The following is a 25,644-nucleotide window of genomic DNA, read 5'->3' as shown; positions in this document are numbered from 1 at the left end:
GTTATGGTTCAATGAGAATGTTTTATTTCAATTTCTTTATTTAAAGTATTTTAATTTTAATACCAGATACCTTTTGTGAGCAATTAAGGCATTTGGGCTGTAAGCTTACTGAATTCTGACAGACTTTTCGTATTTTGAACAATAAAAATGCAATTGCATTCACTAAATGCTAAAGATTCACATTCACTAAAGCTGAAAACTTCATTACTGGAGCTAACCTGCAAGATAAATAGGCTAATTCTGGCTTCTCTAGGACAGTAAGAGAAGATAACCTGACACATTACTTGAAAGACAAATCATGCCATGTTGGAATCTTCATTTTCAGTCATAGCTGCTTCTTGTTCCCCAGGAGTTCTCTCTCCCTTAGCTGCGCTGGACTTCTTCCTCTTCTTCTCCTTCTGCTCCATGTTACTTGAGGCAAGCTCTTCACTCTTCTGAGTGATGTATTTTAGCTGAGAACAATAAGCTAAACAATCAGTCCTCTACTGAGGAACTTCATTCATTCACAAGACATTAGAAAGAAATACTGAAGAGAAATTTACAGGGCAAATTATTATTACAAGAAAAATGAGAGACTCCAAAAACATTTGCTTTGCCTTCTCAGGCAAGTTCGTGTGTATTTCAAATCATATATGGAAGGAAAAAAATCTCCTTACATAAAAGTAAAATTAGTATTGGAAGCATTTTTTAATGGATCAATGTATAGGCATGTCTTAACAGATTAGTGAGGTTTATCCACTGAACATCCTAGAGATGAGCACAGGAGGGAATACAATGATCCCGTGATCCCTGTATTAATGCTGGGAGACAGCACCTTGAGGCAGAGTCAAGCTATTCCTGAGCTTAGGCTACAACAAAGAAACAAAACATCAGGAAAAAGCAAAGTGATTCACAATGCTGTGTCTGCTTATTGCACTTTTGAACTTGGAACTTCAGCAGTCCTGGTACAACGAGAGCACTGCTCTTGAACTGCAATCAGATCTGTTACACCTCACCACTGTAAGGCAGAGTGAAGCAAAGTAAGACAAAAATTTAAAAATCACTGGAATGTGCCTATCTACCTCAGAAGAAAGTGAAATTGCTTATGCAACAGTTGCTTCACCATGTATAACCTTCATTCAAATGAATCAAGGAAAATTAAGGAATTAAGTTAATTTTAGGAATTCACTGGTTTAAGAATGTTGCAAGACAGAAAATACAGTGCATCTCACCAAAGAACTGCTTCTTCTAGCCAAAAGCTTCACATCTTCTGTAGTGACTGTGGTTCGTTTTGCATGCCTGCATAACCAAAAACACTCCTTAACATTTTTGCCAACACTTACCATAAGAGGCCAACATCAAAAAGTATCTACAGGGAATTTCTATTTCATAACTTCACACGCTATTTAAGCAGCCCTTTAAAAGCTAGAATTGCAATATGTGTTTTAAAGATTATCTAGGAGCTAACACAAAAAAAAAAAAAAAAAGGAAAGCCTTTGTAACAATCAAGTGCATACCTTGCAAACATTTCAAGGTCTTTTGCAAAGATTTCTAGAGAAAACACAAAGATGTCATATCTTTTAAAACACTGAGTGGGAAGAGATACACAATACAAGTTATCCAAGTCAGTTATGATCAGTGACCATAGCTGGCTATTAGGCAGCACTGGTACACAAGCAGGTAGCCGCACAATACATCTAAATGCTTTTTTCAGGTCTGAAGTCGAACTAGTATTTCTTGTACTTAAAAAAAAAAAAAAAAAAATGCAAGAGAACGCGCCAGTGACACGGAGTTGGGCGCTATGATTTTTGAAGCCCTGCGCCTCCAGCGCTGGCCCCACCCAGGTAACACGAGGCAACTGGAGGTAGGCCAGCTGTACCGCACTGCCGGAAGGTGATCTCCGAGATGGCTGCGATGCTCTGCTTGCTGAACTGCACGTCCTTGTCCTCCTCCACCTCCTGGCACAGGCACCCGACTGTGTAGTGAACCGCCGCCTTCAGCCTCTGCAGGGGCCAAGGCAGGGCAGGCAGTGACACACCGGCCTCGCCGCGAACCACGCTCACGGCCTCGACCCCCGTGTGCCGCTCGGTACCTGTGTGAGCATCTGCTGCTGCTGCTCGCCGCCGGCCGCCGCCATCGCTGCCCTCACGATCTCCCGCCCTGGCGCTTCCCGCCCGGCGCGCGGGGCGGGGCGGGGCGGGGCCGCCGCCATCTCGGGCCCGCCCCGGGGGCCGTGAGGGGACGCGCGGCCGCCCCGCGAGGCAGCGCCGCTGGGACCGGCGTTTGTACCACAGAGCTCCCAAATCTCACTGCGTGAGCTGCAGCAAAGGTACCTTCAGTTGAAGGTTACATTTTACCTTATTCAGATATTCAACTAGTGACTAATTCGCTGTCTTAGCAGAAATACATATGGCCAAAAATTAATATAAAAATCAGTGTGCACAGCACAAAATTTAACAGGTTTTGAGAAATAAAGAGGTGAATTCAGATACCCAGGTGAATTTTCAGATGTCCTGGAGATGACTGGCAGTAGCATTGCAGGGAGAGGATATAAAATAGAGCCAACTTTGCAAGTTGCTGTGGGTATATTTAATTGCCCCAGTGGAAAGAGGCAAAGAATCAGGGAGATTTGGGGGCGAAAGTGCGAGCACACAGCAGTGCAAAGTGTTTATGCCAGAGCTTAAAACTGAGAACAACAGTTGGAGGGAGAATGGTGACAGGAGTGAGTTTCATTTCTCCATGACCCATCCCACCCTTCCACCAAATGCACAGAGAGCTCAGTGCAGCTGAATGCCCAGGAATTAAATCTGTAAGAGCCAAGCTACTGCCTGTTAGGAATAAACCATGGAACAGGAGAAAGGCCTTTACCTGCCTGGAGCCTTGTGTCAGTTCCTCTGCTGTCTGCCACTCTCCATCTCAGCAATTCCTGAACTGCAGTCATCTCTGTCTTGATCCCTAGGAATTTATGCACTACAATATTATAAACCCAACATGACTATAAATTCTATTAAAGACTGCACAAAAACATTTTACCTAGTTTTGGCCAGCACCAGTGGAAAGAAAACACCTCAATACATTTATAACTAAATTTATTTAGTTTTCTTATATGATACATATAGAGAGATATACATATAGGTATGAAACACACCCCCAAGTTATTACAAAAGTGTCCAAACACAGGTTCTAGTGGAGTACAGTAAAAAGCGATATTCTAGAAATGTTGGAGATCTACAGTATCTGGGCTCCAAGTGGAAGGATTTCCATTAGACATTGTAAGCAGAAGAGGACACATTTCCTCCATGGCCTGTCCAGTTAGTATGGATAAATACCCCTGGCTTTGATAATAATTCATATGTATGTGCACCAAAGTAATCACGCTGAGCCTGGAATGAGAACACACAGACAAACCAGACACACAAATGTCAGTATCATATGAGTTCTAGAAGTTGCACCTACTGTTACCTAACAAGGAATAGTAGAAATAAGATTAAACTCCAATATTATAACACTCAAAATTATTTTCTCATTATTAGCAAAACCAATGCAATGAAAAATGTACTAATATATAATAATTAAATTAAGAGTTCTGCACAAACAAGTACAGGATTTCTGCTTGGTACTAATCTAAAAAACCAGCAATTCCATACATCCAAACATTCAAAGATACTTCTCTACAAACCATTTGGGTTCAATGGTATCATTACCCTTGGTTTACAGAGGGAATACAAGCACAGGGCACTGCCAAACCAATATCTCTGGTGTTCTTTATTCAGCTTTCTCTAAGTGCTTCACTGACATGAATTCCAGGTACAACAGAAATATATTGGGCAACCTATAGTGTGAATGATTAGGACATCTTGCCATTGAAACCTTTAAAGCAGTGTTTAAATAACAGCATGATGAGATTTCAGTACCTACCTGAATCAGGTTAGCTGGCAATATCTCATGCCTGTATCCATCATAAAAAGAAAGTGCTGTAGTGAAGCAGGGCATAGGGATTCCAATCTGCACTCCAGTATTGATCACACGGCGCCAGGACTCCTGGGAGAGAGGAGAAGGGGGAAAAAGGAAACTGATCAGTTTTGTGCTGGCTCAGAGGTACATGCAGGCACATGAACTACTCCAGTACAACTGTGTGTGCTGTCTCACAGTCTGTGAAATCTAATAACCAAGTCTGAGCAAATACAGCAGCAGATTCCTGATTTTACATAAACGAGGTTGATATAAAATAATGGCAAGTGAGACAGAGTTAACAGCAGGATGAGAACAGTTGAGACACGCAGACAAACCACAGCCTCAAGCAAGGATGATGTTCTTTCACATAAACATGGTCAGAGCATCTCAAAAGCATGAACTCAGTGGGGAACAAGGAATGTTCTGAGTTCTGAGGCACTTCCAGGACCTCTCACCAAGCACAGAACAAAGCTCGCCCAAGGGCCCAAGAGGACAGCACTGACACTTCAGAGACATAATAATAATGATAAACCTCAGTTCAACTGTTCATCTGGTCTAGTAATTTGCATATAATATTCAGATTCAGTTACAAGAACTACTAACAATAATATGAGACTTCTTTTCTGGTCAGATAATGTGGTTTTAATTCCACCCATCAGCTCCATCCAAATCAGGACAGTGTTTGCACAGACACAGGCCTAAAGAATGGGTGGGTCTGGAACTGTTGTTCTGGGGCTACTGCAAACAATGGTACTGGAACAGAGCTTTATGGTCTGCTCAGCTGAAATCCAACTGCACAGCAGGCACAAGACACAGGGCAGTGAAGAGAATGCTCACACAGGCCAGGCCTCTTTTCCTCATATTATGGTCCTTCTGAATTGCTGGATTTCTGCCCTAGGCTCTTCTGCACCAGTAAAATGGGAACCTTCAGTTTCCATTCATAGCTTGGTCAGTATCAAAGAGAAAAACCATGACAGTCCTGGCTGTAAATTATTGGTTTTATGCTCTCCTTTCCTTAGACCTTACCTGACAGTTTTCTACAGCTCTCTTAAAGAAATCATCCAACAGCAAATTCTGGAGCTCAGGGTTTTGATCAAAAGCATCTTTGATTTTTCCCAGGAACACACTAGGGAAAAGATAACCAGGAATAAATGTCACAGCTTCCAGCAAAGGCCCAGAATTCAAAATTTACAGTGCTAAAACTTGACTCAGCCAGACTAAGATTCCAAACTATGGCAAAGATAAAAAAAAATTTCAGCAGTTAAGCCACCAGAATGGTGGGTTCATCTAGTAACCCCTGGTGTTGTCTACAGCCTCTCTTAGTCTTACCAGCAGAGTAACTCCATGGATTTTCCAAGGAAATCTCTAGGCTTGTCAGCCAAGCACCTCATAAACTAAACTGCCTGCTCTTCTCTCTCCCAGGTTACCTCCTCATCTCAATTACCTTCTGATGATGCAGCCTCCCCTCCACATCAGTGCAATACCACCATAATTCAGGTTCCAGCCAAATTCTTTGGCTGCTTGTCTCAGCAGCATGAAGCCTTGAGCATATGAGATAATCTTGGAAGCATACAGGGCCTAAAAAAAAAAAAAAAAAAAAAAAAAAAATCACGTTCCAAGAGAAGTCTCACAAAGCTGAACAACAACAAACTTCACAGGATACGCACTCTGTTCAGCCCACATCTCAACAGGGCTGACTACAGTAGCAACATTCCAGTTATTTGAGAAACAAAATATCCTTTCCCGTTTGAAAGTTTGGTTTCAAGAGAGAGAGATCAAGAGAGCAATACCCAGGCAAAGGCAGAAGTGTTGAGCGGTGGACAAGCTCCTATGCATGAATTATGATCTCTGTGCCCCATGTAGTTGTCTCTGCCCACCATGGCTTAGAGCTGAATTCCTTCTGGATCGTTCCTAACCTTCCTTTGGTTAGGAATGGGTCACATTATGCTTTGTGGACATCAAGAGACAATGCACAGTGCTGAAAGCAGGAACCAGTTCTCATGAAATATGAACACAAGAGCTCCTCTCCAGGGTTCACAGCACCCCAAACCTGCTCTAACCCTGCACAAGGACTCACCTTGCGGATATCCTCCAGGAAGGCCTTCTTGTTCCCACTGAATTGAGTCATTTGGGGCCCTTCCAGCAGCTTACTGGCCTGCACTCTCTCATCCTTGAGGGAAGACAGGCACCGTGCAAACACAGCTTCACCTTTGGGCATGGCAGGCAAGGGGAGATCATTAGAAAGCTGGGCATCCCTGTTCATGTCTGAGATACCCAAGCACCACAGAGTGTCACTGGGTGATGAGCCATGTACACAAGCAAAATAACTGGTGCAAAAATCAGTTATTCCAACAGCACTCCTGAGGGCCAACACTGCCACTCAGTACAACCATTGGGTAATTCTTGACTGATACAGCTTTCAAATTATAATGAAAAATGCCACAAGTCATCCATATGAAAATTTATCCTCAGGAACATTTACCAGCTCTCAATTTTGAGAATTTACTTTAAAATCTTCTCCTATCTATCAGAGACAGTGTTGCACTGCAATCTAGGGAACATCGAGGCTGAAGACTTCACCAAATACTGTATCATGCTTTTAAGATAAAAAGCTGTTCCTTAAATGCCAGCATACATTAACTGGATGTGCTTTAAAATACACACATGCAAAATAAGGGCAATTAAAATCAAGAATAAAACAGCAGGCTAACTTACAGAATGACATAAGATTCATAAATATGGTAGCCCCTAGCACTACTATTCAGAAGTCCATAAGAATGTTTTCTAACATCACTAAACAGGTTACTAAATATCATCTGTCAGGCTGGCTCAGTGAGCTCCTAATCAAGTTGGTTTAAGCTGTACTTGTTTGCAATTGAAGACAGTATTGTAAAATGAGGGAGAAAAAAGTTTGCTTTTCAGGGTCTGATAGAAAGAGAAGCAAGCCTTCATACTGTCATTTTGTTCCACCCTTTGAGTTGTGATATATTAAAAAAAAAAAACAAAAAAAAAAAAAAACCAACCCCACACTGCAAAATCAACAACAATTTAAAAAAAAAGAGCGAGTAATGTTTTCACAAGACTCTGGATCCTCCCTATAGCAGGAGGACACATCATACCTAAATCAGAACCTGCTAGTTTCCATTTCTGCAAAAACTTCCTTCTCCAGTGGGAAGGAGCAGCATGGTAGGAAAATCAGGGAAAAGCAGGAGTAGCATGACTCTGCTTTTACAAGCAGAAGTTTGCAAGTCATGCTCATGCAGTAAAACCACACAGCAAGTGCCCTGAGAATGGCCACGTTTGCACAAGGACTGTGGCACACACTTCCCTATCAGCCATTACCCAACAATGCTCCCTGACACTGCAGAGCACTCACCAGGGAGTGTCTCCTCCGCCCTCGATCTTTGCAAGCACCCCAAAGAGGAGAACATTAGCAGTACAAGCAGGAAACACTGTTTCAAGCCTAGAACTGAAGGACTACAGCAGCGGTAGAACATTGAAACCATTTAGAGAACTTGTTTTGCGGCTGGAATGCAGCCATGTTTCTTTGACAGCTACACTGCAGTTACTTTGTTTTAGCTACTGAATGTAATTTTCTTATCTTCAGAACTTGACCAGCCAATGCAAAGGAAAGGGGTAGAGAAAGCATGAAAATGAAAGCAAATCTGAGAGCAAAGAACCTTTTGACTCATCTAATTTACTCAATGGGAAGCTTGCTCTGGACCTGTGGTATTAGGGCACTGTAAATGTGCTGCAGATGTGTTCCAGCTCCTCTGCATTACAACACTCTGTGCACAGCACATAATGTTCCCCTGAACATCGCCGAGTCCTCACAGCACTGCAGACACCACAGAACACAGGTGACAGCAGGACTGACAGCATTGAAGGAACAGGGTAAAAACAAACCCAGCAAAAAAACCCAGGAGCTGTCAGAGCAGAAAAGCCGGAACAGCTACACCTGCAAGAGCCTCTTCTGCCAGCCCAGCCCTGCTGTGGGCTCACTGCTGAAACTATATTTTCCCCTGTCGTTACTGTGATGTGGTACATGGAGGTAGGAAAGATGAAAGCACCAGTTACCAATGAGTGTGACCGGGACTCCGTATTCCAGGGCAGAAATGGCTGTCCACTTCCCTGTGCCTTTTTGCCCTGCACTGTCCCTGATCTTTGGGAGGAGGTATTTGCCATCACTGTCTTTGAATTTGAGAATATTGGCTGTGATTTCAATCAGGAAAGAGTCCAACTCTGTCTTATTCCACTCCTGAAATACCTGAAAAAGGAGACAAAGTATATACATATTCATACACACCACAATTTGTTATGTCTCTGTTGTATCTTTTAATTTATTAATGTATATATTTTCCCTGCATGATTATAATACTCAGTGTTTCACTACCTCTTTTCAGGCAAGGTAGTTCACATCTCTATATATGAAGGTGCTTCCTGGAAAGAAATCAACTGTAGCACGGGAAGAAGTTTAGAAAACTTTTGTAAGCATTCAGCTGTCTGTGCTCACTGCTCCTATCTCATTTAAAGCTCATGAGGAATACTGTACCCCACCCTTGCAGGAGGCATGTCAGAAAAATTCACTTTATGTGCATGCAGCAGCTTTACCCAAGCTCAGCACCTCACCAGTGGCAGACAGACACCATGGCACTAAAAAAGGAAAGATGTTAAAAACCGCAAATCACCTCTGCCATCTCATCGTGCTCCATGCCCAACACATCTTTCATCAGGTGATAGGCCTCACAGATCAGCTGCATGTCTCCATACTCAATCCCATTGTGCACCATCTTCACGAAATGTCCAGCTCCTTCTTCTCCCACCTATTCCAAAACATCCCAAAATCACCTCAGCAACAGCACTGTCATCGCTTCCAGTGTTTAATACCCGCCCATAGCTTCCTTCTGCCTAAAGGAGGGAATGAAAGACAGTGCTAACTAACTGAAACCAGTGGGTCACAGGTCCATTTAGCTCCCCCAGCACATGACCCAGCCACAAAACTTTGTCTTTCTATTGCATGGTAGAAGTTATCAGAGATGGTAGATTGTAAATGAACACAGCCAGAAAATCAACCACTGATGGTGCTGTGTTTATCGTGGACAAACATCCATGAGCTTCAGCAACCAAACTGCCTAAGCATGGATCTAACCCCAAGTTAGGGTCAGTATCAAATGACTATTTACCCAGTCACAACAAGGTTCCCCAGATCCCACTTTAGCAGCAATGCTTTGAAATATGGTCTTGATGTGGGGCCTGTGGGGAAAAAGAATACACCTTAGCAGCCAGGCTAAACACCACAAGAGAAAACAAATCTACTGGTATGATGCCTCCTTCTGTAACCTGCCAGAAGGCAGCATGGGCTGAGGGCACTTGGCAGGTTGATAACCCATCCACGCAGCAACGTCAATTAAATAGGTTTTTCCCAACCAGACAGTTTGCGAGACATCGGAACAATCGAGTCATGCTTCCAACACTGTACAGACAAGTGTAATGCACTTCAAGGAGCCCTAATTTCCTCTCCATGTGAACTTAGCTGAGCAAGGCAAAAGATGATTGGGCAGAAACTTACTGTTGTTGATGGCTTTGTGCCATCAAATTTGAACAGACTGACACAGGTATGAAACACTAATGCAAATGTACAGGGACTCGAGAGATGCTAAAGCTCACTTAAAACCTAGACACACCTTTTCTTTCCACATCTATACAGAGAATGGGCAACCAGGGATAAAGTCTAATATGAGCATTGATGTGCAGTCCTTTACTGAGACATGAGTACAAAACAGCACAGCAGCATGCAGAAATTTGCAAATAAACTGATGCATTCAATAGCAGTACAAACATGTACTGAAGCTCCTTTTATAATGTGTCACTACAGGGCCATTTGCTGCTGCCTGATTCATGGTTAGCAGCTTCCCAAGTGTGTACAGCCTCAAAAGAAAAAAAAAAAAAAGAAATACTACTTGTTTAAAATTTAAGCAAAATTCCCTTCTCCCTTCAGATGTCTGTAGGTCCTACTTTGCCTGTGGATTCCTGGAAGAAAAGCCTGCCTTTGTTCTGCCTTACATGAAGGCTTAGCACTGCCCCATGACCCCAGCCAGGTTGAGAAATCTGGAGCCTTGAGGAAGCGAGATGGCAACATATCTTGTTCTTTCCACACCCACACCCTCCTCTTTCCCCCCCTCACTGCACAATGTGAATTGTTGCAAACCATTCTAAACAAGAAAATATAGTAGTTCATGCTTACCAGGCTTCCTTGGCTCCTCCTGGCATGAGAGAAGGTCCGTATCTGGCACCCTCCTCCCCGCCACTAACTCCACTTCCCACAAACAAGATGCCCTTTGCCTGTAGCTCCTTACAACGCCTCTGGAACAAAGAGCAGAGCAGAACTACTTAATTTTGTTTCATTCCAGAGCCTTACACACAAAGGTTAGCAATTCAGATGTAAAATTAGGTTTTCAGTTCTGCTTTGGATGTGCTAGAAGCCAACCTTAAGAAAGCTTGTTCATCCACCAAAGTGAGCATTAGGAAACTTCCTGTTGCTTTGGATCCTTGCAAATGTGACATGGTGAGAAAACAAGTCCTTGTAAGCACCAGATAGACATAAGCAGCACTGAGGCCAGAAAAGGCTTGGAATTAGGTGTCAGGTGACACAAGCTCTGTGTGAAGATGTGGGGGAGGCAGATTAGGCCCAAGGTGGAGTTGCTGAGTTCTCTGGAGAATGAAGGTGCAAGCACAGAAAACTCTAAGGGCAAGTAATTGCCTCTGAGCCAGAGACAGGCCGAGATCCCCAAGGACAGCTGCAGGCTCCCCAAGGACTGACCCTCACGGAGCTTTTCACTCTGGCATGGCCAGCTCACTTATCCAAGATCAGGATGTTGGAGCAGGAAGACAAACATGAGCACCTCTTCTAAGATTTAGAAATATCAATCTGAATACAATATTTTCACATGAGCACGGCAGACAGACTAGGCAGGAAACAGGCTTACCGTGGTATCTCTGTACTCAGAATTCCCACCATCAATTATGATGTCTCCAGTCTCCAACAATGGCACCTGTCAGAAAGAAATCAGCATTTAGGTTTTCTCCATACGTTCAAAACCTCACTAATGATGAATAACTGATGACTTTCAGAGGAAACTGCTCCAAAAGACAGCAAGAAGTCTCAGGTAGAATGAATGTCTGCCTCACCAATTTATTGATGAAGTCATCCACTGCACTTCCAGCCTTCACCAGCAAGATAATGCGACGGGGCTTCTTCAGCGTGGAGACCATCTCCTCCAGGCTGTGAGCACCGATCACTTTGGTTCCCTTGGCCTCGTTAGCCAGGAAATCATCCACTTTGGAAACTGTCCTGTTAAAAGCACAAACCTGGGGGGGGGGGGGGGCAAGGAAACGTGTTAATAAAAGCTGCTAATGGAACAATAATTTCAGCTCAGACTACAAATTACACAAGCAAGGTTCAACCTTGCTTGGTTCATCCTGTGCTCTCCCACTTCCGCCTTCATGACAGGCACAGGGCAGGGATGAACCTGAGCATGTCTTTGCAAGTGCCTCGGGAACCTGTGGTTAATTGCAAGGCCAAGGCAAACTTCAGGGAAAAGTCATGCATAATTAACATATCAGGTGCCAGCTGAGTACAGACATGCACCGCTGTTCTTCTCTGGAAACAGGACAAAGGCCAGCACAGGGTATAACTAAAAGGAGGAAATAACACCTATTAAATCATCACAATGGCAGGGGAAAGCACCCACAAAATGTTCAGCTCCAATCCCAAGTGCTACTAGTCAGCCTTCAAAAAAAAAACAATTTGTTTCCTCACTTACCACGAAGCCGTGGTCATTCATGTTCAAAATCAGGTTCTGACCCATCACGGCCAATCCAATCAAAGCAATGTCAGCTCTGGAACGTGAAAGAACAAAAATGCCAGGGAAGTCACTAACAGTGATCCAGCAGCAGCATCCATAGCTGCCAGGTTGTTCTAACCATGCCAGCTGCCAGGGCAGCCCATCCCTCCCTAAGGAACTGGAGATCTGAGTTCATGCTGTCAGCTGTTACTGCAGCAGATCACGGATCGAGGCTGTGCGCGGCCATCGGGCAGAGCCGCCGCGGCAAACAGCGCCCCGGGGCCTGCCGGCGCCGCGAGCCGGCTGCAGCCGCGGCGCGGCCACGCCGGGCCCGCTCCCGCCCCGCTCGCGGTCCCGCCCCGCCCTCACTCGGCCATGGCAGCGGCGTTCGGGTCCCTTCGTTCCCTCGGCTCTCTCCGTTCTCTCGGGGCTCTGCGGGCTCGGCCTGCGCCGCGCGCCGCTTCCTCTCATCAGCCGCGGGAGGGGCGGGGCGGGGCCGAGCGCGCCCATTGGCTCTTGGGGCGACCCCGCCCCCCGCCCATGGCCCGATGTCTCGAGGCCGCGCCCCCTTAAAGCGGCAGTAGCGCGGCGGGTGCGGGCCGGGCCCCGCGCTGTGCTGTCCCCGCGCTGTGCTGTCCCCGCGCTGTCCCCGCCGGACTCTGACGCTTCCCCGCCGCCTACGAAGCCCGAGGAGCCCCGCGAGCCGCGCCCGCCCGCGGAGGAGCCGCGCAGCTGCCCCGTGCCATCGGCTGTGCCTCTGTTCCCAGCGATACGCAGCCCTGGTCCCGCCGGGAACTGCGCAGTTCGTCATTAGTAATTATTATTAACTGGCTTCGATTCTGCCGCTGAACATTTCCCAGGCAGCAGTCAGACCCTCAGCTATCACCGCTACCCTTTTGTCTTTATGTGACCAGGCCAAACTTGACAAACCCGTCCTTCCAGGGATCAGCACCGAGGCGATCCCAGGAGGACAAAGCTGCTGCGTCACTTCGCTCCGATGTATCGGACACACACAACCTCGAGACCATAGTTTCTATTAAATTCTATCAGTTATTTCCTAAACAAGATGACCCGCAGCAATCTGGCCCATCAAGTTTTTGGTTCACTTTAATTTTGGACATCCCTTCTTTCTCAAGAGCCGTTGAGATAAATTTAATTAAAGCATCGGCTTGTTCAGCACAGGATTTAAAAGAAAGTAATCGATATAAGATAGAAGTAATTAAATCATAATGACACGAGCACACATTCTATCTGCTAATGCACTGGTTGTACCTTTATTGTTTCACCTCGTTCACTAACAATTCAGTGGTGCAAGGTTACCATACACAGTTAGATATCTGCATTGCACACCTAAGGCTATACAGCAAATGGATCAGAATTAGTACAAATACATGAACTATATTTACATTTTGTATACTCAAGCTCCAAATATCAGATATATTTACAAAATAAAATAAGAAAATGAAAACCTGAAATTAATGTACAGTGTTGCTGATACACTCCTTCGCTGGGATGAAATCAGTTTGCAAAGAGATTTGTTCAAGAAGGCCACTTATACAGCTTTTACCTTGTATACCTTGTGTACAGAGAGATTAACAGGGACATGGGGACCGCAATTCCAAGGGATGTATTCCAGTGAACAGCATGTCTGATGTCCAAATTCGGGAGCCATAACCAACTGCACATGAAATATGAACAAGCAAAGCAGAAAATTCAGACCTGATCCTGGGAAGTGCTGATCATTCAAGACTCCCTCTGCTTCCAGTCCCTGGTTTCCAGGCAAGCAAGAGGTAAATTCAGCACTGCTCAGGGGCAGCCCATTCACTTGGCAACATTAAGAATTGAAGACTCAAGAGCTCCACACCAGTTTTCTGAATACACAGCTGATCCCAGCAATTTAAATCCTGTTCCAAATGACATTGGACACAATCGTCTGGTTAGTGTTGGACTAGTTTTGATTTCAAATACATTGAACACATAAATGGCCTTCTGAACAAAAGTCAGTCCTGCTCTTGAACAGCTGATGTTTTGAAACAAGGAAGCACAAAGTTAATACATCCTGCTACAGACACTACAGCCAGACCACAGGCTGGGATAGTGACCACCACGGAGAGATGCAACGCACACGTCGGACCCAGCTGTAGGGACAGCCAACAAAGCCTTCCCGAGCAGCAGCAGGACCCTTCCTCCTCCAGCAGCAGGTCAACAGCTCACCTTCAGCAGAACACCCACCCCAGCATCAGCTACCACCAGCTCGGGTGTGCAGGGGTACAGGCAGATCCACGTGCACAGGCAGTTTAGTACCAGTGGGTGTTAGACCGAAGCTAATCCTCTTTCTTATCTAATGTGCAATTAATTACAGATGTATAAATATACAATACATTACATAAAATTAAATCCCTGTAAATTAGATAAGAAGCAGCAAAAAGTAAAGTCTTTGCTTTGAAATACCATGCTAATCAGTAATAAGGACTATTAGATATTGACACAAAAAAACCTTTTCTTGGCAGTCTGGAAACCATACTCTCTGGAAATAGTACTCCCTTCTCTTCTGTATTTCCAGAACACAGGAATCTTCTTTAAAAAGGTACTTAAAGTGCATTTCGAAAACACAGTGTAGGAGGTTTAGCTTAATTTTACAATACCCAGGAAGATCGAACATTATTTTCAATGGATAAAAAGCACAGCTTTCTCCTTCCTTTTGGTGAGGAACATAAAAACCCAAATCCAGCACAGTTTGACACTCGTTCCTCCCAGGGAATGCCCACCAAGCTCCCTGCTAGTGCATGTCCTCACGGGCTGGCAGGCCCACAGCAGGATGCCTCCTCTACTGAGGCCGAGTCCCCAGAGCTGTCTGACTCTGGGACTCCACACACACACAGCAGGTAACCAAAAATGGGCTTTGGAGTGCCAGGAGAAGGCAACTTAGCATATTTTTCCTTCCTCATTCTGTTTCAAAAAAGAAATTTCTAACATGCTGGGCTAAGCTTTGAAGTGAATGGAAATTCACTTTTTTTGTTTCCTTATTTGTTTGGTTTGTTATCTCTTTAAAGAAAACTTGGACTGGTTTCAGTATAGCTTTAAGTAAGGAAACCCAAATGTCTCAAAGCAGGCTTCAGTAACTGCAGAAAAACTTTGTCTGCCTTTATGTCAGACCTGAAAACAGTAATGCCCATTTGAACTCCCCACAAGGACCTAGTTTGTTACAGATTATGCAGCTTTAAGAGATGCTGATGCTTAAAACCAGACTTTTGGTCTTCTGATGATCTATTATTCACTCAGACCTCAAGTCACCAGAATTTGCTTGGAGTTTTAAGACAGAAGAGTGACATTTATACAACAACTGTAACACTTCAAGCTCTCTGTAAGATAAGCATCTGTCTGTTCCTGCTCTTAAATGAAGATCCCTTAATCATGATTTTGTGCAATGCCTATAACCACTTGGTTCGTTCTCTGGCTTATCCAAAGCAAAGACTTAGAAAACTAGGTTTTTTTCTAGTTAAAGAAAAGAAACAGATAAAAGTTAAAATGCTCTTAGTGTGTCACAACCTACCCCCACCTCAATCACTCTGCCTCCTCAAACAGGTTCCACTGTCATTATAAACAGTGGTGATGGCAGCAATAACTTAATGCTTAGAATTAACCTAATTCTTGAGATCAGCTTAGCTGCAGTGTGAGGAGCCCTCTTGCAGGACAACAGTTTTATCCACACACTGGAAGTGCTTTATCATCATTGCATAACAAAGGAATATCATCACTGTATTAAGAGTCACACACAGTTAAACAAGACAAAAACAAAAGGAAAAAAAACCAAAAAACCCCAAAACCCTATCCCTATCATGTTCCTGGGTCCCCAGGATGCTCCCTCACTCTGGCTTCCAGTTCTGAAATAAATCTGAGGACCACAGAGCAGCATGAGCATACAAGTTAGCTTGAGAACTACCTCAAGATATGTAAAGGTATGTCCTAGCAAGTGTCAGCTCCATCTCCCTGCTCCTTTGCCTTCCCGGCTGCAGGAGGTCTCACTGTGCCCTGCACTGCTCTCAGCGATGCAGCCCCACACAGCAAAGCCCTTCCTCAGCACATTCCAGTCCCACGCAGGCGTGGCCTGCCCCGCTGCTGACCCGGACCCCAGTCAGCCTCCTGGCCTGCACTGTGCCTGGTGTGCCTACTGCAAGAGAGGGACAGACCCTTCCAGCCCTCCCTTGCGAGGCTGGAGCCTCCAGGTGAAACCCCTTTACACTGCCCAGGACCACAGCCAGCCCTACCAGTGCCCTGGGTACAGCAAGAAAGGATAACACAGCAGGAAAGAACACACAACATCCCCAGCCTCCCCAACACCTGACTGAGAGAGGGGAGTTCACTTCTCCCAAAGGAAATTCATTCTGCTCTTCTTTCCTGGGGCAAGAAGCAAAGCTTTGGCCACAAGAACTTACACTGTAGGTCAAGAACTGACACCACCCAGAAGCCAATTATGACATGCCACTGACCAGGACCAGAATCCACTTGCTCTATTTCCCAGAAGGGTTAACTCTGAATACAGTGGGTTTAGCTGATGAAAATTGCAGCAGGGAAATTAGGAGACACTCAGCAGTTATTTCAAAAGGAATTGAAAGTGTCCTGCAGCTCCCTGAGAACACTGCAGGTGCTGAGCCTAGGAAGTGTTCCACAGACCTTGGGTGCTCCCATGGACAGCTGGGGTGACACGGGAGCATTACAGGGTAGGGCTGCACAAGCAGGCCCTTGGGAACAATGCTGCAGAGCTGCTACCCTGACACAGCCATGGGAGTCCTGAACCTCTTCCCAGAGAGGTGAGAACTGTTCCTGCAGAACTTGGAAGTCAGGACTAAAAGAAGGAAGAGGGGATCTGCCCTCCATGGTGACCCGGGGACCAACTGCACTTTCATTTATATTTCATACTCCCCATCTGTCAAATACACGGCTTGAGCATATGAAATTTTTGGGATTTTATCTCATATTTCAGTCTGTGGTCTATTTCCCCTCATATCAGCACAGTCTGCTCAGCTCAGCTGAGAGGCTGAGGAGTACATGTTGATGGAAACTCTTCTGGGAAAGAGTTAAACCCAAGCAAGTTAAACCCAAGGCTCACCTGCAACCCCCACAGCAAGAGTTTAAAGGCAGATTGTTCCAGCCAGCCCCTCCTGGATTGTTCCCTAACTTTTCCTAGCTCGTGCCTTAGCCTGCTGGACCCTGGAAACTCAGAAACTTGCACAAAGTCCAAAATCCAGTCTGTCCAGATAGATTTGTCCAATATCAGCTTTCAACAGAGTTTAACTTTGAGGCTGGATCCAGAAAGCCTGAGGAGCTATTGCAGTTCCTGGCTGGGTAATGTCTCCATTAAACAATTTATCTTTCCCTGGCATTGGAACTTTGCCCTGAGGGAACCAAGGACCACTGCCAAGTCACATATTGAATGAAAACCCTGTAGCAGTCTAGACAGACAGTGGACAGTGGGACAGACACCAAAAGGTCAATTGAAATGGGAAAACAATTGTTATAGGAATTTTTTTTTTTCTTTTTAGAGTCGTGCATAATCACTCGATTTTTTGATTTTTTTTTTCTTTCTCTTTTTGTTTGGCCACATGCTACTAGTACAATTCAGGTACAGGTGAAAAGAAACAAGGTAGGGTTAGAATACCTAGAAAATGTGCTGAAGGAGTGGGGAAGGTGGGGGATGTTAAGCCACAGGATTACATACAAGAGAAACTATCAAGAATCACAAAGAGAAAATGAGAGGTAACACCATCTATGGGAAGGTGAGTGGGGAGAACAGATGAGAACATTACATGGACTCAGTACTTCATCTGGCCCGTGCGTCTTCGAGCCAGCTTTGACCTGCACAAAAAAAAAAAAAGGGGAAAAAGTAGTTGGTGAATTATGAAAGTTCATTTTTCCTCCCTCCCCAAAGTTTATCCACTTTTTTTTTTTTTTTAATTGTTTGGCATAGTCCTAGTTTACTCCATATGTTAAGAAAGAAGAAAGTAAAATGTATCCAGGGCTGTAATGAGAAAGAATTCTCTGTTCTGTTTCTTTAATGGGAGAAGGGATCATGAAAGGGCTTCACTGTTCAGAAATTCTTTGATGCTGTATGGTAACAGCTTCGTTTTTTAGGTTTGGGGTTTTTTTGCTGAAAGGAAGAGCTACTGCAGTGGAGTAATATGTGTCCAGCAAGCAGGGGCTGTGGTAATGGAAAGGCTGCCAGAGAAGTTATAAAAGGGAAAGTAATTTCTGCTTTAGCTCATAATCAAGAACCTAAAAAGGTAGTCCAGCACAGAGGAAGTAAGAAACTTCATAAATTTCTAAAATGGCAATACAGGGAAACCATCTTGTGGTCTCCAAATGTAGCATCCCACACATGTTCAAACTGGACATGGCTGTTTAGAACATCACAAGCCAAAACAGCAACCCCAGCAGCTCCTGAAATACAGGGCTGGTTTGTTTTCTGGTTGTTCTGGGGGTTTTTCTACCTACTCTCCTCCCTCCTCCAGTTCCCACATCTTGTCAAATTCCTGAGAGCAAAACTAAACTCTGTGACCAACCATCTGCCTCCTGGTTTGAGCATGTCCCCCTGCAGCCCCAGCTGCCTCTCACCGAATGGTGCCAGCCAGGAGAGGATTGAAGGCGTATAACCAGTCATTCATGTCCTTGTCATTGATGGCCTGGAGCAGGACCCCACGGTGCTTTGTGCACACTCCAAACGTGTTGGGTGTCTGCAACAGGAAGGACAATTTAAACACAAAGTCTGCAAGCACAGAGGCTGATGCACATTTCCTCTCTGAGAGAATCCCCTCTGTCACATCCCTCTTTCATTGATGTCTCGCTGGTGATTTCCAGGGTACTATTACTCATTATCTTCTACAAAATAGAGTCTCAACGGCTGAGTGTGGGCTCTAAGAGATGGACCAGTAGAGTTCATGTGATTCCTTGTAGGATGTTTGTATGAGTTGTTTTGTGGGGTTTTGTTTTTAAACAAACAAAACACACAAGCCCAAAAAACCATACAAAAGAAGCTGCAAAAACTTAACATGCAGGGTAGTGGTACCAACACATGCTCCTAAAAGCTAATTTGATGGGTGACAGCAGTCAGGGTCACTCTCTGGTACAACTGTGTCCAAAACCATAAGAAACCCTGAACAAACTGGGAACTTTGTGGGCAGAATCCTCAAGGTCTCCACAACTCAGATCCGTTTTCCTCAGAACAGAGATGACATAGCTGATGGTACAGATGCACTGCTATTTGTAATGTTCTTGCTTTATGGATAAATAAAAAGCAGCTCTCAGACTGACCTTCACCATTGCCTGTTGATCCTCGCTGTATTCCACCTGAGCTGTGGATAAGTTTATGATTCCTCTTTCTACAGGATCTTTGTCACTGTTGTAAATAAAAACATAGGGACGGCGAACCACAACAAAGTGCTTGGCCCAGGAGCTGGAGAGTGGCTCCTTGAAGTGGAGGTATCCTTTCTTTGACACCACAGAGCTGGAAAAAATAAACCCAAGTCACAGAGGACTCTGCATCTCTGCTGTCACCTGTTAATTTTCCTTCTTCAAATGGGGCACAGAACCTAAGAATCTCAGAAAGCCCCTGTGACACTTCTCGGGAAGCCATGATCACACACCAATAAAAACTTACCCTGGTCTGATTTCCTCGATATCAGGAACGAGGTTTAGGAACTCATTCTTTCCAGCTCTGGCAAGGTAGGAGGTTTCTACTGCAGGAATTATCTGGAACTGCTCCACCTCATGACAGGGACTGGAGGCACGAGAATTTGCTTCTGGTGTCCTTTAAAGAAAGTAGAGAAAAAAAAGTAAATTGCAACAAAGCAACAAAATGTGACAATGAAATTTAAACTGCATCTTCAGGCCAGCTTGAAGTTCCATCCTCCAGCCCAGATTTGTTGTATGACATTGGGATCCTTTTGTACAATATTGAATAGCATTTTCCCTTGATATCTGTGGAATAAAACTTATAATAACCACTAGTAAGTTGCTTCCCCACTACTTCTACCTTTTTTCTCCTGCTAAACATAGTCACAACACAGACATACTTCCTACTACTGTCTGATGTAAAATGTTCTACTTCCTCAGCACTCCTCCCTTAGGGATGCTGAACTGAGAAGGTACAAATTATGTCTTTCACTACATAGTTATTACCAATTTAATCAAAAATATATTGTATAGATATAGTTGAGATAGATAAACAGAGATGAATGGCCAAATTGGTTTATTCTGGGTGGTTATTTAGTAGACCTTTTCAACAGACCTCTGAAAAAACTTGTGGACTCTGCACACTGTAGATGCACTGGTCACTGGAATGACAAGCATCTGACTGTTTCCCCAACACAAGCAGAAAAAAAACCCACTTCAAAAGAACAAAATGAGGAAAAAGAATTGTGCGGAGTGACTGGAGAAGTAAGGCAAGGGGGCTGTACAGAGAAATATCTGAAAGTAGGGAAAAGGAAGAAAAGAGGAAAAAGAAATCAGAAAACAGCAAAGAGATCTATGAAGCACTGAAAAGTGATGTTTCCTTTCAATACATTACACTTACTTCTGATCAACGGAATTGCACCTGGAATCCACCAGAGAAGGGCAGGTGGATGAAGGGGTGAGGGTTGCACTGCTGAAACTGGACACGGACGGGTCCCGCCCAATTGGAGAAATATCCGAGAGCTGCAAGCACAAACACATCACAGCAGCTGGGCTGCAGCTGCTCTTCACTCCTGGCTGAGAGTGGCTTTCAGCAGGGACGGCTCAGAGAACAGAAAGGCTTTTTCATCAGCCATCCCCCTACTCAGGAGGCAAATTTTCACACAAACCACCACAAACCCATCTGAGGGCAGAAATACAGCAGCATGTATGCAGACACAGCTTGTTATTATCAATGTCTTACACTTCTGATTATTCACACTCTGATTTCTTCAGTGGATAAAACATCATCCAGTTTGAAACTTGGTATTCCCTTTACCTACTGGCAGAACTTTTAAGACTAGATTTATCCTTTTACATAGGGAAAGTGTATGTAGGGAAAACAGTAAGAGTCTGCTAATAAACTGGGTACTGTACTACAGTGCAAGTCCACACCATTGCCAATTCCTGCCATAGCCTTTGGAACCTGATGCTGAATAGCCAAATGCTTCCAAAGGACTGAAAATAAAAAATAATAAATTAATATAAAGTGGTTTATCTTTTAATAGTATCAGCAGCTTCCATGACTCACAAACATGCTGCTACTGTACTACAAATAGAGTTTATTACAATTAAGTATTACATGAAATATTTACCTTACAATCACTGATGCTGTTGTACACCTGGTTGAATTCCCGATTGAAGGTATGAGTAAGAAGCTGCAGACACTAAAGGGGGTACGCGAGGGGAAAAAAATGAGACACAAAGAAGAACTTCATATTTGGATTTTCAGAGAAATTTGAACAGGGGATTTGCCAAGACACACTTGGCAGGTCATGAAAGAACAAACAAATCCTAAACTGCTATGAAAAATCACAGAAGAGAGTAATAATCGCTTCACTTGATAAAATGAAAAAGTTTTTATAGAACCACTAACACAGGGGAATGGGATACAGCCACAGCCCAAACCTCCCCAGCAGCACTGGCCGGTCAAGGTGGCTTATTTCACTAACCAAGATGTTCAAATGAAACTCTCACACTACTGGATATTTCCCAAGCTATCCGAGAAGGCCGTGATTGACCTATAATCCCCTGTGGCTGCCAGCAGGATGGCTGCCCTGTGCCATACCTTGGTGGCCAGCTCCTTCTCCCGGTCCACCAGGCTCTCGATGTCCGCGGAGTCGTAGCCGCTGCTCTCGCTGGGCGTCACCGCGCTCTCAAAGGTCGTGGTGGAAATCTGAGAGGAAATGCTGGTGGAGGTGCTGAGGGTTCCACTGCTCAGGCTGGGAGACAACGAGTCACTCAGAGACTTGGGGATGCTGTCACCAAGCTTCTCACGAAGCAGAAGGAAATGTCGGGTTTTTTCCACCTAGTAAGAAAAGAAATCAGTATCATCCACTCCAGGAAGGTGCCAATTTTACAGACACTGAATTCTTAGGAATCCTTTACTATTCATACCAGTAACTTTCCCCAGGGAAGGGAGTTTACAGTGTCAGTGGAAATTGAATTTGCCTTTGTTGAAGGCACTGAGATTCTGAGCTGACGACTCTACTCAGCAGCCAGCCACACACTTTGTATCTTCTCTGCCAGGAGAATTTATTTAAATCTTGACTTCCATCTCTTTACTCACCTCATGCAGCAGCTCCAGTTTCTCCAGTTCCCACTGATGCTCTAGAATGAGGCTGTCCCCCCTGGGCCTCCAACCTGCCAGGTTCTCTTCTCCCCTCACATATGCGACAGAAGTATCCAGGACCTTCCTCCTCCTCCTCTGCATTCCTGAGCAGTAAAAAACAACATGAGACGTGTTAAAACCAGAGCCAGAGAGGTGTCACTGAGAAATAATCAGCAATTTGCAAAGAACCAGCACTTCTGCTGTTTGGCTGGATATATACAACGTAAGTATTTCATTACCTGCAAATACACAACCAAAGATATTTGATTTAGTCCAGCTTTGTTACTTTTTTCAGATATTTTCTATTGACCAAGATATAATGCAAACTCCTGTTCAGTCTAATCTAACACAAGGACTTTAGTTTCTACATCTTAGAAGAAAAATACACAGATACACCATGAACTACATTACTTCCAAGTGGTGAAGTTGGCATCAGAAATCAGCAGCATCTTCAAAAGACAAGAAAAAGCTCTACTGCTGCAAAACCCAGTCTCAACTGTTAGTTATGAGCCATGGATTGCACCCCTAAGACTCAGGTGCATGCATTCAGTGTCCTGAGTTACCCATGTCAGAAAACATCAAGTTTCCAGTGAACCCTTGTTCACCAATGGTAACCGCAGACCTGAGTCTAAAGTAAAAGCCTGGGTAAGTATCTTATAGAATAGCAACGTTCCATTGCTCCTCTGAAGCACAGGAACTGCTTCTGATCAGGACAGAAATGTTTACTCCATTCTGCCTGAGAAGTTTTCCGCAATATTTCATATTTATCACTGGAACACCCAGTCACTGCTTACCTGGACTTCCTGTGTCTGACATTTTGCATAAACTCAGTTCATAGATCCCAGTTACTCGATTGCTGTTCACAGGAAAGCAGAAGAAACAAAAACAGAAGAAACTATTTATTGTCTTCAGAAATAAAGTGCTTCAGCTTTAGCTCGGTGGTTCCCAAGGCAGAATTTTAAGCGTAGTTCTTAGTTAGAACTAGATTTCAATACTACTCCTGCACAAAACAGCCAGAACAGACTGCAAGATCCCCAAAAAAGTCAGTTCCCCCATGTTCCCACCCCACCCTGCACTGGACTTGAAGAGCACATGCTGCAGTAAATTCCAGGTCAGGATGCAAGCTTGAAAAAAATGGATCCCTCTGCCCAGCTCTGTTAGTATGGAAAAGAGGTCAGTAAAGAGAGAAGCCATCAGAGTTCCACTGAAATAAATGCGAGAAAGAACATTCAAAACCAGACTGGAGAACCTATGAGTACGTAAAGCTTCAAGGAAAAAAATTAAGAAAACTAAACCAAATTCTCTAAGAGGAAGCACAAATACTGACAAAAAAGGCCAATACCAAAATTGTAACTGCACTTACGAGTCTGGGGATTTGGAGTAGCCGCTGCCGAAGAGGCTGCGCAGGGAGCGCGGGGGGGAGATCTTGGCGTCCCGCGAGTAAAACACCATGCACACATCCTTTGTGATCACAGCAGGCTGGATGCAGTGGTCAAGCTAAGGGAACACCAGCGAGGAATGAATGGCTGCAGCCAACTGTGCCAAGTTACACTGCTGCCCTCAGTGGGACAGTTTTTGAAATCTGTTCTTGTTTGGGTCTTTGGTGAAGGGTTTTCATGTGTGTATCTGTGAAAGAGAACTGCCAAATTTCTTGATGCATCCCATGAAATGATTTTACTGCACAAAACAACATTGTCTTGCACACAAGCCAAGAGCTAAGCCCCTGTTTGTAACACCAGTACTTACACAGCAATATTCACTGATTCCAGTGGATTTTCAGATACAAAGATAGATAAAACAAGGCACAAAAAGGCAAGACCACCAGTATCTCTTGTGTTGCAAGGCAGTGATATCTTGACATCAAGATGTTAACTATGAGTACATTTTTTCCATCCTGTTCTCAGGAAATGAATAAACACTAGCTTCAGGATTCAAATCACTTTTGAATCTATTTCTCTTGGGTACACTCTGTCCTGTCCAGTTTATAGCCAGCAGGAAGGCCCTGGTGTCTCACCTCCAGGTAGGCAGAAAGGGTCATGTAGATCTTCTCTCCATACGGTGTCACTCGATTGAGGAGGAGGGAGTTGTGCAAGGAACTATCCCAAACTGCCTCGAACCGATAGAAAGTCCTGGAAAGAAGGACAGTAAAAGGTCAACAGTAAGAGTTCCTCTGCAGCCCTCTCATCACTCGTGTAAAGCATCTCTTTCTGATATCAACCTCATGTGGATAACATCATCAGTCATGTGGATAACAAATACTTGAAGCAAAAACCTTCTCTTTATTTCCAAGACCATTCACTTCTACCTCAAACAGTGTGGCACAAAGACCAGGGCCTGTTATGGAGAATACTCATCTAAAAGAGAAAAGAGGGAATGCAGAAAACAAAAGCTGTCATAGCTCTACAGGGAAGTCAGCACTGAACAGTTGTTTCTAAACACAGAGAATTAATTTCTACTGCTGAAATTCAGCCCAGCTGGACTTTAAAAGTGCATGGGAAGATTCTTTCTACACCATATTTTAGGACTTCTGTAAGATCTGGGACAAAGAAAGAGAGGAGCTGAAAGCTCCCACAGGTCTACCCCAGCAATCCAGAAGGTTCAAGTAAAAAGTGAGAGACAGCATCACACACAGCACAGCTCTATCACCACATCCAAAGGCATCGTTATACTCTCCCCTCTCTAGCAGGAGTTTGGGAAATGAGCTTTCTCCTTTCTCACAGGCAGCAACTGATTTGAGGAAGGTCCCTTTGGAAAGAAGACCTATGCCACTATTCAGGAACTCAGCACACCTTTCCACATTGGTGACAGAAACAGAAGGTATTCATTCTTCATCACCTCTATATAATTTCCCTACCGAATCCTCTTGCTATTTTTATCTATTTTGAGTCCAAATGACAAAGTACTAAAAGCAAGAAAGTGCTTCACATATATATATATTTTTAATAAGTTATATATCTGAAGAGTTTCTGTACTAATTCCCAACTAGGGAAAATAGAAGATGAAATTAAAGACAAAGGACAAACAGCAGGGTGGAGGTAGAAGAAACAAGAAAAAAAGCACTGTATGCAGCCCTGGCATCAGTTCTGCACCATCTGCCAAACAAGATTTCTCCTCACGGAGAGAGAACACAGGTGTAAATGCTCCTCAGCGCAGAAATACTACCACCCTCTGGAGCAAAAGGATGTTTGGACAAACGCCAAGACAAAGTCAAGCACAGCTTTGAGGCAATTATTTTAGGGGATCTTTTCTAGCCAGGAAGGTAAATATATACAGCTTTGCCTGCCCAAACTAGAATTTGCTGCAATAGCTACAGAGCAAGACAAAAACCAGCAGTGAGCAAAGTCCTTTCAGCACAGCCAAACAGCACATGGAGGAAAAGGGAGCACGGAACACACAAAGCAAGGAATAGAGGAGAGACAGGTTAAATGTGTAGTTAAAACTGCTTCTGAAGTGCATCTTAGCATTAGTGAAAGGGGGTGAACTGGGAGCACTGAAGACTCTGTCTTCTCTTTTCCAGAGGCAGAGCACAGAAAGCTGAGTGCAAAGTGC

At 44.3% G+C, this 25,644-nt stretch overlaps 3 protein-coding genes across 6 annotated transcripts in view; all 3 read right to left on the bottom strand.

The window, feature by feature from the left end:
* Position 1: 1 nt before the first annotated feature.
* On the bottom strand, positions 2-2,193 carry CENPS (centromere protein S). The gene is made up of 5 exons (XM_030230638.2): positions 2,072-2,193; positions 1,859-1,982; positions 1,497-1,530; positions 1,212-1,278; positions 2-452 (listed from the first exon to the last, which is right to left on the bottom strand). Exons 1-5 carry the CDS (start codon positions 2,189-2,191, stop codon positions 297-299), a joined length of 501 nt encoding a protein of 166 aa, XP_030086498.1. The 5' UTR covers positions 2,192-2,193; the 3' UTR covers positions 2-296.
* An 858-nt stretch (positions 2,194-3,051) lies between these two features.
* Positions 3,052-12,277, bottom strand: PGD (phosphogluconate dehydrogenase). The gene is made up of 13 exons (XM_009095515.4): positions 12,147-12,277; positions 11,757-11,832; positions 11,122-11,301; positions 10,920-10,985; positions 10,178-10,296; positions 9,117-9,186; positions 8,622-8,756; positions 8,011-8,200; positions 6,011-6,141; positions 5,378-5,511; positions 4,960-5,059; positions 3,898-4,020; positions 3,052-3,362 (listed from the first exon to the last, which is right to left on the bottom strand). Exons 1-13 carry the CDS (start codon positions 12,152-12,154, stop codon positions 3,243-3,245), a joined length of 1,452 nt encoding a protein of 483 aa, XP_009093763.1. The 5' UTR covers positions 12,155-12,277; the 3' UTR covers positions 3,052-3,242.
* A 745-nt stretch (positions 12,278-13,022) lies between these two features.
* The window catches only part of KIF1B (kinesin family member 1B), a 78,914-nt gene continuing 66,292 nt past the window's right edge, over positions 13,023-25,644 (bottom strand). For all 4 annotated transcript variants that reach the window (XM_050982638.1, XM_050982639.1, XM_030230634.2 and 1 more), the window contains 11 exons: positions 24,110-24,224; positions 23,459-23,592; positions 22,890-22,951; positions 22,054-22,199; positions 21,553-21,792; positions 21,080-21,151; positions 20,347-20,468; positions 19,432-19,581; positions 19,086-19,278; positions 18,390-18,508; positions 13,023-17,633 (listed from right to left, as the gene is read on the bottom strand). In XM_050982638.1, coding sequence (XP_050838595.1) covers positions 17,591-17,633; positions 18,390-18,508; positions 19,086-19,278; positions 19,432-19,581; positions 20,347-20,468; positions 21,080-21,151; positions 21,553-21,792; positions 22,054-22,199; positions 22,890-22,951; positions 23,459-23,592; positions 24,110-24,224 — 1,396 coding nt within the window. In that variant the 3' untranslated portion in view covers positions 13,023-17,590. The remainder of the gene's footprint in view (positions 17,634-18,389; positions 18,509-19,085; positions 19,279-19,431; positions 19,582-20,346; positions 20,469-21,079; positions 21,152-21,552; positions 21,793-22,053; positions 22,200-22,889; positions 22,952-23,458; positions 23,593-24,109; positions 24,225-25,644) is intronic.

This window comes from Serinus canaria, chromosome 21 (assembly GCF_022539315.1).
Source record: "Serinus canaria isolate serCan28SL12 chromosome 21, serCan2020, whole genome shotgun sequence".
Classification (NCBI taxonomy): Eukaryota; Metazoa; Chordata; class Aves; order Passeriformes; family Fringillidae; genus Serinus; species Serinus canaria.
The sequence above is the reverse complement of the archived record's forward strand: the minus strand, read 5'-3'. Positions and strand labels throughout refer to the sequence as shown.